At 61.4% G+C, this 12,601-nt stretch overlaps 1 protein-coding gene across 2 annotated transcripts in view; it reads left to right on the top strand.

Moving 5' to 3' along the window:
* Positions 1-12,601, top strand: part of PCSK6 (proprotein convertase subtilisin/kexin type 6) — a 131,268-nt gene that overhangs the window by 112,706 nt on the left and 5,961 nt on the right. For both annotated transcript variants that reach the window (XM_045824937.1, XM_045824936.1), the window contains 4 exons: positions 3,657-3,759; positions 4,856-5,052; positions 6,904-6,991; positions 10,531-10,634. In XM_045824937.1, coding sequence (XP_045680893.1) covers positions 3,657-3,759; positions 4,856-5,052; positions 6,904-6,991; positions 10,531-10,634 — 492 coding nt within the window. The remainder of the gene's footprint in view (positions 1-3,656; positions 3,760-4,855; positions 5,053-6,903; positions 6,992-10,530; positions 10,635-12,601) is intronic.

Genomic DNA, 12,601 nt, shown 5'->3' with positions numbered 1-12,601 from the left:
GAGCAAGGTGCAGAGCTTGGCGGTGCTGGCCAGGCGGCCGGGGCAGAGATACCTGGTGGCTGACGGGCACCTGTTGGTCACTGCAGAGCACCTGGTGTGACTGTGCATGAGGCTGCCCCGGTGGCTCCGCAGGCCGCCGTGTGAAGAGCCGCCTGCAGCAGGTCTGGGGGGCACGTGGCACCGAGTGGGCGAGGGAGCGAGGGTGCTGCAGGAACCGGGGAGGCAGGCTCCCAGGCTGCTGAAGAGAGCGGCCTCGAGGGGAGGACGGAGTTGCCCTGGGAACGCAGGCAACCTGGGCTCCGGGAAACGAGGCGGCACGGGCTGAGGGTGGCTCGGGGCATGCGGTCGGCCCCACGGGACCGTGCGGGGTGCCGGGGACATCCAGGGCGGCCCGGCAGGGACAGGGGCCTGATGCATAAAACTCAGGGGCTCCCACTCTGCAGTTTAAGCTCAGAAACCTGGCATCGCCTGCCCAGGTCACGAGCCATCAAGAAAGAGACCACACCGGTCAGGAGAGGGGTCTCTGATCCTTGTCGGCACCTCTCGTCTGCAGGCAGCCCCCCACCCATGTCCACACCCCCCCCCACCCCACCCTGAAGGCCTGGTAGCGTCCCCTGACCATCCAGCGCCCTCTCCCGGGAGGGCGAGAATGGCGAAAACCACAGGGAAACCCACAACGTCCCCGGTTCCTTCGGAAACTGCCCTGAGCAGGAAGGACGAGCCATGGCGAGACCCCAGGCTGCTCTCCAGCACCTGTGTGTGTGCGCTTCCTGTACCCCGGGTCCGCTGCCCCAACGGTGTCGGGCGGAGTTTGCACACCAGCCCGTGTCCGTGCCTGCGGACGGGGGCCCGCTGTCAGCCGGCAGGCTCTGTGTGTGCGTCGGGTGTGCCCTGAGTTTGGAGCCGTGGGAAGTTAGGGGCCCCTGGGTCTGGGGGACACGTGCACGCTGGGTGAGGAGACGTGAGGACAGATCGCCACACGGATAACGTGCGCTGGGCCCAAGAACCCGCTGCAGCGGAGCACAGGGGTTCTTAGGCACGGGGAGCTATGGGGCTGGGACGGCCGTCGGGTGGGTTTGAGTCGGAAGGCTTCACGGAGAGCTGGGTTCTTTTTTTTTCTTTTTTTTTAAAGATTTTTATTTATTTATTTTTTAGAGAGGGAAGGGAGGGAGAAAGAGAGAGAAAGAGAAACATCAATGTGCGGTTGCTGGAGGCCGTGGCCTGCAACCCAGGCATGTACCCAGACTGGGAATCGAACTGGCGACCCTTTGGTTCGCAGCCTGTGCTCAATCCACTGAGCTACGCCAGCCAGGGCTAAAAGCTGGGTTCTTGATCCTGGGCTGTGGGAGACGGTTCTCGTCCAGAGCCGTCCCGGGGGAGGCGCTGACAGGCGTTCTGCTAAGCATCCTCGGAGCCTTACCGGCCTGTCCCGAGTTAGGGGGTGGGACTCGGCCGCTCACCTATAGATGCCCTGTCGGAGTCCTGCTGCTGCCGCTGTTGGGTGCACCCCAGCCTTGTGCGGGCTCCCCTCGTCGTCCCTGGCTAACCCCTCCGCCGTGGAGAGGCCCCAGCAGGGAGCAGGAGGGGGCAAAGTCCACACACGCGAACCCACCGCTGGAAGCACTGCTGCAGGCCTTTCCCCAGGGCCAACCTGTCCTGGGACATTCTAGAATGTTCTGTGCGGAGGTGGGGGCGGGGAGGACACCCGCACTTTCCCAGTTTCCACCCACTCCCCTTTCACCCTTTCTCTCACCCTCGTTCAGCCGCTCTGGGGATTTTTATTGGGTACCTCCTCGTGACAAACAGCTACATAGGTGCTGGGAACACGGCAGTGAATGTTCTAGACTGAATCCTGCCGTCCTCCTCCCGTGCCAGGAAAGAGGGACGAAATGGTCTGTCTCTTCCCTGTGCCCCCGCACACCTCCTTAAGACTGAGGACAGTTAACTTTATGCAGCGAGGCCGACCTGGAGAAGTCACTGTGGGAGAAGGCGGCATGTCCGTGAGGCCGTGCGGGCGGCTGGTGGGCTGGGAGGGCTGCAGCCCCGTAGCCCAAGTTCATGTGCTTTCAGCACCCACGGTGCAGGGAGGCAGGATTCCTGAGGGTAATGCCCTGAATGGGCTGAGCCGAGGACGCAATCGAGTCAAATGAGACTCGACTTTGAATGGCAAACGGTTTGGGGCTGGGAAAGGGGTGGGTGTTGGGGGTGGGGTGGCTCAGAGATGAGCCTCCAGCTTTGGGTGTGGTCGGCCTGTGGGGCCATCCACCCCCTTCCCGCCCCAGACCTGGAGGCGCAGCCCCGCCTGTCCCCAGGGACAGACGCCGCTTAGAAAGGGGGTTCACGGCGGGACCCACAATGAAAACTTTGGAAATAGCAACAACATCAAACCTTCGGGGAGGGAAGCAAAACACACCGGTGGAACACTGGGAAGGTCTGAAGGCCCTGAAGGCCCTTCCGAGGGGAATGAAGAGGCCTTTGTGCGCCTCAGCAAAGACCCATTGTGGGCGGCGGAGAATGGGGACTTTTGTCTTCCCCTCCCGTCCCCGTGAACCGCCGGTGGCCGGCAAATCACCTCCCCTTTGCTCCTGAACTCACTCCCACCCCCTCCCATAACGAAAACCTTATAGAAGGTGGTGGTGGTGGTTTTTTTTTTTTTTCCTTTCTAAAGACTCAGAAGTCTTCCTCATGGCCCACGAGACCCTCCCCGCATGGATGGGCTTTTTCCTGAGCCATTTCTGAGGGGAGGAGGGACGGGCCTGGGATATGAGATGGGGCGGTCCCAATCACAGCGGTCACGGTTGTCAGGCGGGGGAGGAGGACACGTGTGGGTGGGCACGCCCCACCCCAGCCCGAGGCTGAGTGTGACCCGCGTCTCAGGCGAGGCTGTGCCCTGTGGCGTACCCAGAGCGAAGCCCCTAGAAGGGCGAGACTTGCTGGTGTTTGCTGGGCTCCCTGTCTCTCTCCCCTTTGCTTTTGCAACAAGACACGGCCCCCTGGGGCAGGGTGGGGGGTGTAGGGGCCTGCTGAGGGCGTGAGGGAGGGAAGCCAAAACAGGGGATGGTGGAGAGGGGCCGTCCTCGCCCACCCCAGGCCCACCAGCGTCAGCCAGGCCCTGGGGTCCCGAGCCCAAGGAGAGCCATCCCGTGGTTACCCCCATCCTTGCTGCTAGTTTCCCGGGGGATCATCACCGTGCAGCGGCCCCCACGCCCTCCCACTGGACGTTGCTTTGTCCTTTGGGACAGAAAGTAACACAACTGGCCAGTCCCGGCATCACCGCGCAGGGGCCGCACTGAGAAGGTGGTGACCTGCCCCTGCCGTCCCCACCCCGGCTTCTCTTCTCGTCTCTCACCGTGTCCCCCGCCTCGCAGGTCTGGGGCCCCACCCCCGCTCGCCCTCCTGTCCCGGGCTGCCCCTGCCTAGAGCCTCGGACCCTGTGACGCTCACCCTGACCAGGGCCACCGCTCTCCTGTGGCCGACACCCAGGGGGGTGGACGCCCAGGCCTGGGGTCCTGCCATGCACACGCTCAGGGGTGCCCCCTCTGCCCCGCACCCCGCTCTCTAGGGAAGCTCCTCCTGACCCCAGCACGGGGTCGCAGGGACGGGACGGGACTGAGGAAGCGTCCCGGTGGCTGAAAGGAAGGGCTTGTTTCTTGAAGGTGTGTGCCACCCGGAGTGCGGGAACAAGGGCTGCGAGGGCCCCGGGGCAGACCAGTGCTTGAACTGCGTGCACTTCAGCCTGGGGAGCGCCAAGACCGGCAGGTAACGGGCGGGGGCTCCTGGCTGCATGGTGGGGCCCCTCCGCGCACTGCGGGGGGGTTGGGGGGGCTCTCATCTGAGCTGTGTGCTGGGAGCCCCGCACATCTGGCGCCCCTCCTGAGGAATTCAGGGGATGCCCCGCAAAGGAACCCCCACGGAGGTTCACTGCTTTGGAATTTCATCAGTTTCAGTCATTGTTTGGTGCTCGTCACGCAAGTAACTTGTGTTCCTGACAGACCAGAAGCTGCGGCATCGTGGCATCTGCATGTAGAAGCTTTTTCTGTCTGTGTCGTTAAACTGAAGTGGGTCTTGTTGAGCATTCCAAGGCTGACCACTTGGGGACCAGAGACGGATGTCATTTTAGGGGCCGATACTGTTCTATTTATTTTTAAGATTTTATTTATTTTTAAACACAGGGGAAGGGAGGGAGAAAGAGAGGGGGAGAAACATCAATGCATGGCTGCCTCTCACGCGCCCCCTACTGGGGACCTGGCCCACAAACCCAGGCATGTGCCCTGACTGGGAATCGAACCAGCGACCCTCTGATTCCCAGGCGGGCACTCAGTCCATTGAGCCACACCAGCCAGGGCTGGATACTGCTCTAAAAGTCAGTGCTGTGGGCCTCACACAGGGAGCTCCTGTCCCTGAGGGCGGGGGCAGGGCAGGGCAGGGGTGCAGACAGATGTGACTCTCAGGTGCCCTAGGGGTCCCGGACGCAGCTGCACTCCCCCCCACACTGCACTGCAGACTCGGGTCACTGCCCAGGAGACCCACTGCCCGAGGACGTGGGGTGGGTGGGGAGCAGGCTGTTGCTGGAGCTGAAGGTTCCACAATTCACTGCCTCCCTGGGGGTAACTTGGAAAGCAAAGGATTCCCAGGTTCCCATCCTGTACCCTCTCCCGGGCACTTGGGAACCTCCCAACTGTTTGGTAAGACAAAGGGCACCAGTTGTTTAACCTTCACCCCTGGGGCCTTGGTCTCCTTGGCCCGACCTTGGCTTGACCTTGGCCAGGGTGCTTGGGCTGCCAGCGCTGAGCCAAGCAGAGATGCCCAGGGCTTGGCTAACTTGGCAAGGCCCTCTCTGTCCCCCCTCCCCCAGGAAGTGCGTGAGCGAGTGTCCCTTGGGCTACTTCGGGGACATGGCCGGGAGACGCTGCCGCAGGTGCCACCGGGGCTGTGAGACCTGCAGGGGCAAGAGCCCGCTCCAGTGCCTGTCCTGCCGCCCGGGGTTCTACCACCACCAGGACCTGAACACCTGCATGGTGCACTGCCCGGCCGGGTCTTACGCCTCCGAAAGTAAGTGCGCGTCGCCGGGCCCCTCCCTGGGCCGGGGACCCCTCTCCTGGTTGAACGTTCCCTGCCCTCGGCTTCCTGTGCACTCCATCCTGAGGAGGGACGGGGAACAGGGGAGGGAGCGGGGAGGGAGGGAGAGGCGGCGATATCGGAGCCTCCAGGCCTGTTCGTTGACAGCCAGTCACACACAGACGCGGCCAGAACAGTCCCAAGGGATGCTGCAAGGGGTCCCGTAGTCCGGGGCCTCTCAGGTCTGCAAGCCCACGTCTGTGGCTGAGGATGGGCAGAGAGGCGGCTCGAGCCGGTGGCTCTGGCGTCAGTAGGATGTCGGACATGGAGAGGGGAGGCCTCCGAGGGCACCCTGCTGTGCGTCCTGCACGGCCTCCTCCAGGAAGGACCAGCCGTGCCGCCATGCCCCGTGCACCGGCAGGGATGGGGTGGCGTGGGGTGGGGGGGTGGGCAGGGGGCAGAGGGGGTGCTTGGGAGCCGGCAGCAGCTTGGCCATCAAAACTGGGTGACAGGCCCTCCCAGGAAGAGTCTCTGAGCTGAAGTTGGGGTGTAAGGGTGGACGGAAGGTTTGCGGTCCCCCATAAATGAAGAGTGGCCTGCCGGCCAGAAGGGACAGGTTCGTCTTTTTGGGGTGTGCTTGCCACACAGCAGCCACCCACACCACACCCCTTGGAAGGGGGGGTGTCATGTCCCTGGTCTCACAGATGAGAAACAGCCAAGAGGGGGCGAAAGGCCCGCATCTGGTGATGGCACAGGGGGTCCTCGAGCTCTGAGAAGGGAAGCCAGGTGCCAGAAGGGGGGTGGGTGGGACTCTGGACGAGTGCCAGGGTTTCACCAGCTCTGCTCTGCCCAGGGGGAAGAGGCAAAGAGAGGGTTTGGGTTACATCGAGGCCGCCGTTTTGTTGCTGCTGACCGTGCAGGTTGTGGGCCCCCTGCGGGCCCGCTGCTGTCCCAGCACGGCGCTGACTCTGTGGACAAGGAGCCAGGGGGTCCCGAAAGGCAGACAAAGCCAGCGGATTAGCCAGACTCCAGAAAGGAAACCAGTTGTCATCCGAGGTGCACTTTGTGGCCTTTGTGACACCTCCCTGAGCTGCCACCAGACCTGTTCTCGGGCTGGAGGCTCCTTCAGCCCCACCCAGGTCCCAAGGCACGAAGCAGCCGCCCTCAGTGACCCCCTGTGTCCTCCCTGTGAGCGCTTTGTGACGTGTGTGTAATGCCACCTGGGGGCCCCGAGGGAGAGGCAGGAGGCGTGGCCAGCCACCCTGAGCGTCCAGGCCCCAAACGCAGGTGGTGGGGATGAAGGGTTAGAGGGCGTGACCTCAATGAGGACTCTGCCAGAGCAGGTGAGGGCGTGGCGACCCAGAATTTCCCCAGAGGCAGGATGGGTGTCAGAGATTCGAGTCTCTGCACGCAACCACCAGGCCTTCCATGGGGACCTCTAGAGGGCGCTAGGGGGAGGTGAGAGGCACCTCAGGCCCCACCCTGTCACAGGCATTGAGACACCCAAGTCACCTGCTCAGTCAGCCAGGAACTGGCTTCCGTCCTGTGGAAATGAGCAGACCCCGAGCCTGTCTCCTATCTCCCCTGGAAGGGGAGGGCCCACCGAGCTTGTGTGAGGACTTCCCTTTACTCCAGAAACACAGAGGCAGGAAACCCGTCCTCTGACTCCCGGGCACGCGGTCCCCTCGCGGCCTCTGGCTGTCTCATTTCTGCATCACGGATGCCCCGTGACCCGCTGCCCTGCCGGCTCCACTCTGGAATGGCGCCGGAGTCTCCCCAGCCCAGCTCTGATTCACGTCCACGCTCCCCCTTCTCCTGTCCTCTTCCTCGTCCTCTTTCCCCCAGGTGACAGAACTTGCCGGAAGTGCCACCCGAGCTGTAAGAAGTGCGCGGACGAACCGGAGAAATGCACCGTCTGCAAAGGAGGATTCAGGTAAAGCCCTCCCTGCCCACCTCGCGCCCGGCAACCTGTCTCTGCTGGGTTTTTTGTTTCCGCTGTTGACTTGCCCCATTTCTGCAAATTTCTACCGCAAGCTAAAAATTTCCAGAAGCCTTTCGGGGTGAGGGTTAAGAGTTATTCCCCAGTCGGACTCTGGTTCTCTGTCTTCCATCAAGCTCTGCACGCATCTCCTTTAAGAGGCTACACTGGGTTAACGGTTTGTAGTGGGGTGTGCTGAGGTGTTTGTCTGTCTGGTTCATGCAACCAAACTGTGTTTATTTCATTTTTTATTTTATTTACTTATTTTTAGAGAGGGGAAGGGAGAGAGGAAGAGAAGGAGAGAAACATCCACGTGTGGTTGCCTCTCATGCGCCCCCTACTGGGGACCTGGCCTGCAACCCAGGCATGTGCCCTGACTGGGAATCGAACCAGCAACCCTTTGGTTGACAGGCCAGTGCTCAATCCATTGAGCCACACGAACCAGAGCCCAAATTGTATTTAATGTAACCAGGTAGATGGTGATTACGTGTTCCTCCGAGTTATGCTCTGGAAGTTTAGATGACATTCTGTTTGAAATGACGCTGTGAACTCTCCTGCAGTCTAAAAACAGGGTCTCAGGTTGTGTTTTTTTTTTAATCCTCACCCTACAACATATTTCTTGATTTTGTGAGAAAGAAACATCGCTATAAGAAATGTTGATCAGTGGCCTCCCATATGTGCCCCGACTGGGGATCGAACCTGCGGCCCAGGCCTGTGCCCTGAACGGGATCAAACCCTCCAGTGTTTGGTGTATGGGGCGACACTCCAACCCACAGAGCCGCCTGGCCAGGGGGAGTCTGCAGCTCAGCATGCAGAAGGGTCAGCCTCCCGGCCCTGCTCCTGTGGGAAAGTTCCCTGAAGTCGTACATCTTTGCTTCCTCGTTTGTAAAGTGGAGGCGTGGTGTCAACGCTGCTTGTGAGGATGAAATGACATGAGGTGCATGCGGGGCCCAGGACAGTGCCTGACCCATGGCAGCTTCTCCAGAAGCGATTTGCTGTAGTTTAAGGCGGAGAGGGCGGCCTGTGGGGGGGGGGGGTGTACGGGGCAAGGAACATGCGCGGATGGAGAGGTTTCACGCATGCGGTCAAAGGCGGCTAGGCAATGGAAGAACAGGGGAGCGAGGGCATGGAAAGGAAGGTCGGAAGAACTGGTTGAGCCCCGACCGGTGTGTCTCAGGTGGTTGGGCGTTGTTCCGCAAACCAAAAGGTCGTGGGTTCGATTCCCGGTCAGGGCCCAGGCCCGGGTGGCGGGTTTGGCCCCTTGTCTGGGTGCGTATGAGAGGCAACCAATCAATGTTTCTCTCTCACGTAGATGTTTCTCTCCCTCTCTTTCTCTCTCCCTTCCACTATCTCTCCCTTTTACAAAAGGAGCTTTTGAGTGGGGTCACACGAAAGAGAAGCTGGGGAGAGAATCTGCAAGAGCGATGCTTCTCACTCTGTAATGTGCCCTGGCTTCCCCAGGGCTCTTACTCAGGTGCAGGTTCTGACCCCGCAGCTCCGAGCGGGGCCTGGGACTCTGCCTCCCTCACGGGCGCCCAGGTGGGGTTGCTGCTGGCCCGGGTGCTGGAGGATGGCACCACCACCCCTCCCCTCCCACCCCACCCCTCCCCGGCCTCCCTTTCCCACAAACGCCGCCCGGATGGACATGGCCTGCGGGGCCGGTTTCTTCGGAGCGGGCTGTGAAGGAAGAACGGTCGGCCAGCACTCTCCCGCAGGGGCTCCCGCCGGCGCTGCCTCCCTGAATCTGCACAGCGACCTCGGAGGCGGACATTATTAAAATGACTCCCATTTCTCTAGCAGGGGAGAGCAACGCTTTCCCCGGGAGGCACGTGGCGGCTGCTTTCTTGGGGTTCCCTTTCACCCAGCCTCTGTCTCAGATGAGGCTGGAGGTCAGGAGAGACGGGTGTCCCATGCCCCAGCACATAGGCTGGTGGCAAGAAGGGGACATTAGCTGGACAAGGCGGGGTCAGTTGTGAAAGAATGGAGTGGAGGAAGCAGTTCCCCAAAGGACAAAGGGGACAGTGAACTGGCCGCAGCAGGGGGCCTGGGAGCCGCGGCCATAATGCCCGCGCCGACCAGGGTCCCTCAACCCCAGGCCCGGAACTGAAGGTGTCGGGGTGGTGGGGGCTCCGTAATTCCAGCTTGCTGGAACCCGGCTGCCAGCGGGGAAGTGCTGGAGGGTCCCAGGGACCCCCTTTCCTGTGTCCTGTGGGTCCCGTGGGCCTGAGGAAGCTGGCCGCCCACACGGGGAATGGTGTGGCAGGGAGAAAATACGGCAGCCACATCAGCGGAAGCGGGGGGGTTTTATCGCCAGCCATAATCCACAGAAAGCTCCCTTTTATTGCCCAATATCCTCTTCAATTGTGGCTTCAAATCATCACAGTCACGTTCACGTTGTGGGAGCGGCGGGCGAGCCGCTGCCTCCCGCCTCCCCCATCTCTTTTGGGGGACGAGTGCAGGAAGAATCTTCGTCCAAAGACTTGATTTAACTGCCAGTCGCAGCTGCCCCTGGGTGCCCCGGTGGGGAAGAGCCCCGGGCACCTGCTCTGCACGGGGACCCACCGCCCTCTCCCCCTGAACGCAGGACCCTGTGGGCCTCACGCCCCCCACCCCGGGCACTTGTCCCGTGTCTCCAGTGGCAGACCCAGGTACCACGTGGGCGTCAGACCCAGCGTGACCCTGGGGACGGAAGAGGTTGTGGAGGCTGGCGTTTGTCCGCACGGCTGTGTGCCAGATGCCTTACCCAGATTTTATGAGTATTTGCACATTTAGGCCTCAACACCGCCCTGCGGTGCAGGGAGGAGGGGGCAGGATCCTTCCAATGAACAGGGGAGGAGACCGCAGTCAGAGAGGGTGGCTGGCTTGCCCGGGGTCAGGCGGCCCAGCTAGGAGGTGGCAGAGATAGGACCCCAGAGTGGGCGGCGGGCCAGAGCCAGTCTTCTCCCGAGTCCGATTCCGTGCACCAAGGAGCTGAGAGGGGAAGGCAGGGGCCACATTAGGCAGGGCCTGCTAGGTCCCGGGACTGCATTTGATCTCAAGTTCATTGTGAAGGGCAGAGGCAGGAGCTGGTCCAGGTTTCAGGATCAGTCTTGCTAACGCTTGGCAGAGGGGCTCAGAGGCAGTGCACCTGAGCCAGCCTGCCTGCCAGGGGTGACCCACACACGCTGATGTTCTCCTCTTGGAGTTCAGGTTCAAGTTGGGTTAATGTCAGTGAAGAGAAGCCATCGCAGGCCGGGAGACTTGGCCATGTGCGCCAGCACCCAGGCCACGGGGCTTTGGAGATGGAGCAGGACCCCGCCGGCCACCCGCAGGCGCAGGCTCTGCGTGAAGGCCCCGGACGAGCCGCGCGCCCGGGCTCCAGCTGGCTTCGGGGCAGCTTCTCCTGCTTGCATTTCCGCTCCTGAAGGGCATTCGAGGGCAAATCACAGTTTAATTAGAACACGGGAGGGACGTGTTAAAAATGTGCCTTTCCCCACTGCACCCCCTTTCCACAGATTCTCGCAAGGCCGCTGCGTTCTGGACTGTGAGCAGGGCACCTACTTTGATGCCGAGCAGATGAAGTGCGGGCCGTGCCACCCTACCTGCAAGGCCTGCACGGGTGAGTTCGTGGTGGGCACGGGCTCTGACTGCCCTGTGCGGTGCGGTCCCGCGGCCCGGGCCACCCAGGGGGCTGGCCTCCTGCCCTGGAAACCCAGAACGCCCGAGGGCTTCTTGGGCCGCCGCCATGGGGTTTGTAGGGTGAAGTCGTCACACAGGCCCCTCCCAGGGGCCGGGGGGCAGAGGGAGGGTGGCTGACTGTTTATGGGCATGACGTGGCCGTTTGGGAAGGGGAAGAAATTCTGGGGTGGATGGACAGTGGCGATGGCTACACAACCGTGTGAAGGTACCTCATGCCACTGAACACCACTTAAAAATGGTTAGCCCTGGCCAGGTGGCTCAGTTGGTTGGAGCATCATTCCACACACCAGAACGTGGCGGGTTCGATCCCCAGCTGGGGCACGTAGGAGAGGCAACCAATCGGTGTCTCTCTCCCCACATCCCCTTTCTGTCTCTCTAAAAACAATTAACATGTCCTCGGATGAGGATGTAAAAAAAGTTGGTTCACATAGTAAATTTTATGTTCTGGACACTTTTTCACAATTTTATAAATTAAAAAAAAGCCGCAAAGGCGCACTCTGGCCAGACAGCCCGGGTTTCCGGGCTGAGCAGTCTCTCCGGTCCGGAGGCTGGCCTCCTCTCCACCCCCCGGCTCCCACAGGCAGGGTCTTCGCTGCAGAGCCGTCAAGGGGGCTTCTCCAAACGTCACCTTCGCTCTCTGCGCCCGGCTTCCCTTATCGTGAACCCTTTCTGCAAACAGGAAAGGACGCCCATCAGCAGCTTTCTGTGGATTATGACTCCCTGCCAGGATTGCGGTGCACGGCGTCTTCCAGACACCGGTCTCGCGCCGCACGCGCCCACGTTATGGGCTGTCGTGCTGCGAGTTGTTTGCACGCGGCTGGGAGGGCGGCGCTGCCAGCCTGAGGGCTCAGGGGCTTTGCAGGCGGAGTCTTCCCACGACTTTCCCACGACTCTCCTTCCTGACCCAGTATTGTGGCCCCTATTCTGAGAAACCCGCCTTAGGGCTGAGATTTTTTTTTTTTTCCCTGCGGTAACCATTCAGGAATTTGGTCTCTGGTAAATCTTGGTGGCAGTGAGCCGGTCCTGGGAAAGGGGGCCCGTGGGGCACGCCCTCCTGGCGTGGCCCTGCCTGAGCCCTGGCATCCTGTGGGAGAGGCGCCTGCCTGGGTCCCCCTTCTGGGGCAGCCCCCCCCAGCTACGGCCCCCAGGAGCTGGGCACGGCATTCGGGAGTGTCCTCAGCTGCCGACGTCACCGCTGCTCCTCCTTGCTGTCCTCCCCATTGCCTTTTTACCTATCATTCCTTTTCTTCTTTGTCTCCTGGGCTCAGTGTGCAGCCCAGGAGCGTTCAGGGGCACGGCTCCTGTCCCGCATTTAAGTTTCAGAGGCTCTAGAGCCCATAACATTGGGGGGTGTGGCTTTCTAGCGCTTTCACTGTCAGCAATGTCATTCATTAATGTATTTTAATAGTTTGTTTCTCATTGTATTTTTGGCATTGCCATTTACCTGCCCTTTACCCCGTCCACCCGCCATCCTCCCTGCCCTCCCCCCGCAATCACCCCACTGTTGTTGGTGTCCACGCATCGAGGAGACGGACCCCCATTTCCCTGCTCTGAGTCTGTGGGAGGAAGTGCCGGGGCTTCCCCACCCCGCCCCCACTCAGTGACCACTGCTGCCCGCCCCCGCCCCCCGGGCCAGCAGTGCTCCCGGGGCATCCAGCTGGTAGGGGACTCCATGGGGATGAGCCTCTTGCCCATCCCCAGTCCAGGGACCCAGCAGGTCCTGGCAGGGCGGAGGTGATCACCCAGGGTCACCCAGCTGCCACGGGTTGGGGCAGGGGACCTATGAGACGGGGAGGTTCCTGGCTCCACCCACCCACCCCTGACTGGCACCAACCTGCCGCGTCTCAGCGTTCATAATCTTTAGTAATCTCGAGAACGGTTTAGTAA

Source organism: Phyllostomus hastatus, unplaced genomic scaffold (genome assembly GCF_019186645.2).
Source record: "Phyllostomus hastatus isolate PE091 unplaced genomic scaffold, TTU_PhHast_1.1 phas_scaffold_555, whole genome shotgun sequence".
NCBI lineage: Eukaryota > Metazoa > Chordata > Mammalia > Chiroptera > Phyllostomidae > Phyllostomus > Phyllostomus hastatus.
This window is presented reverse-complemented; position numbering and strand designations above follow the sequence as displayed.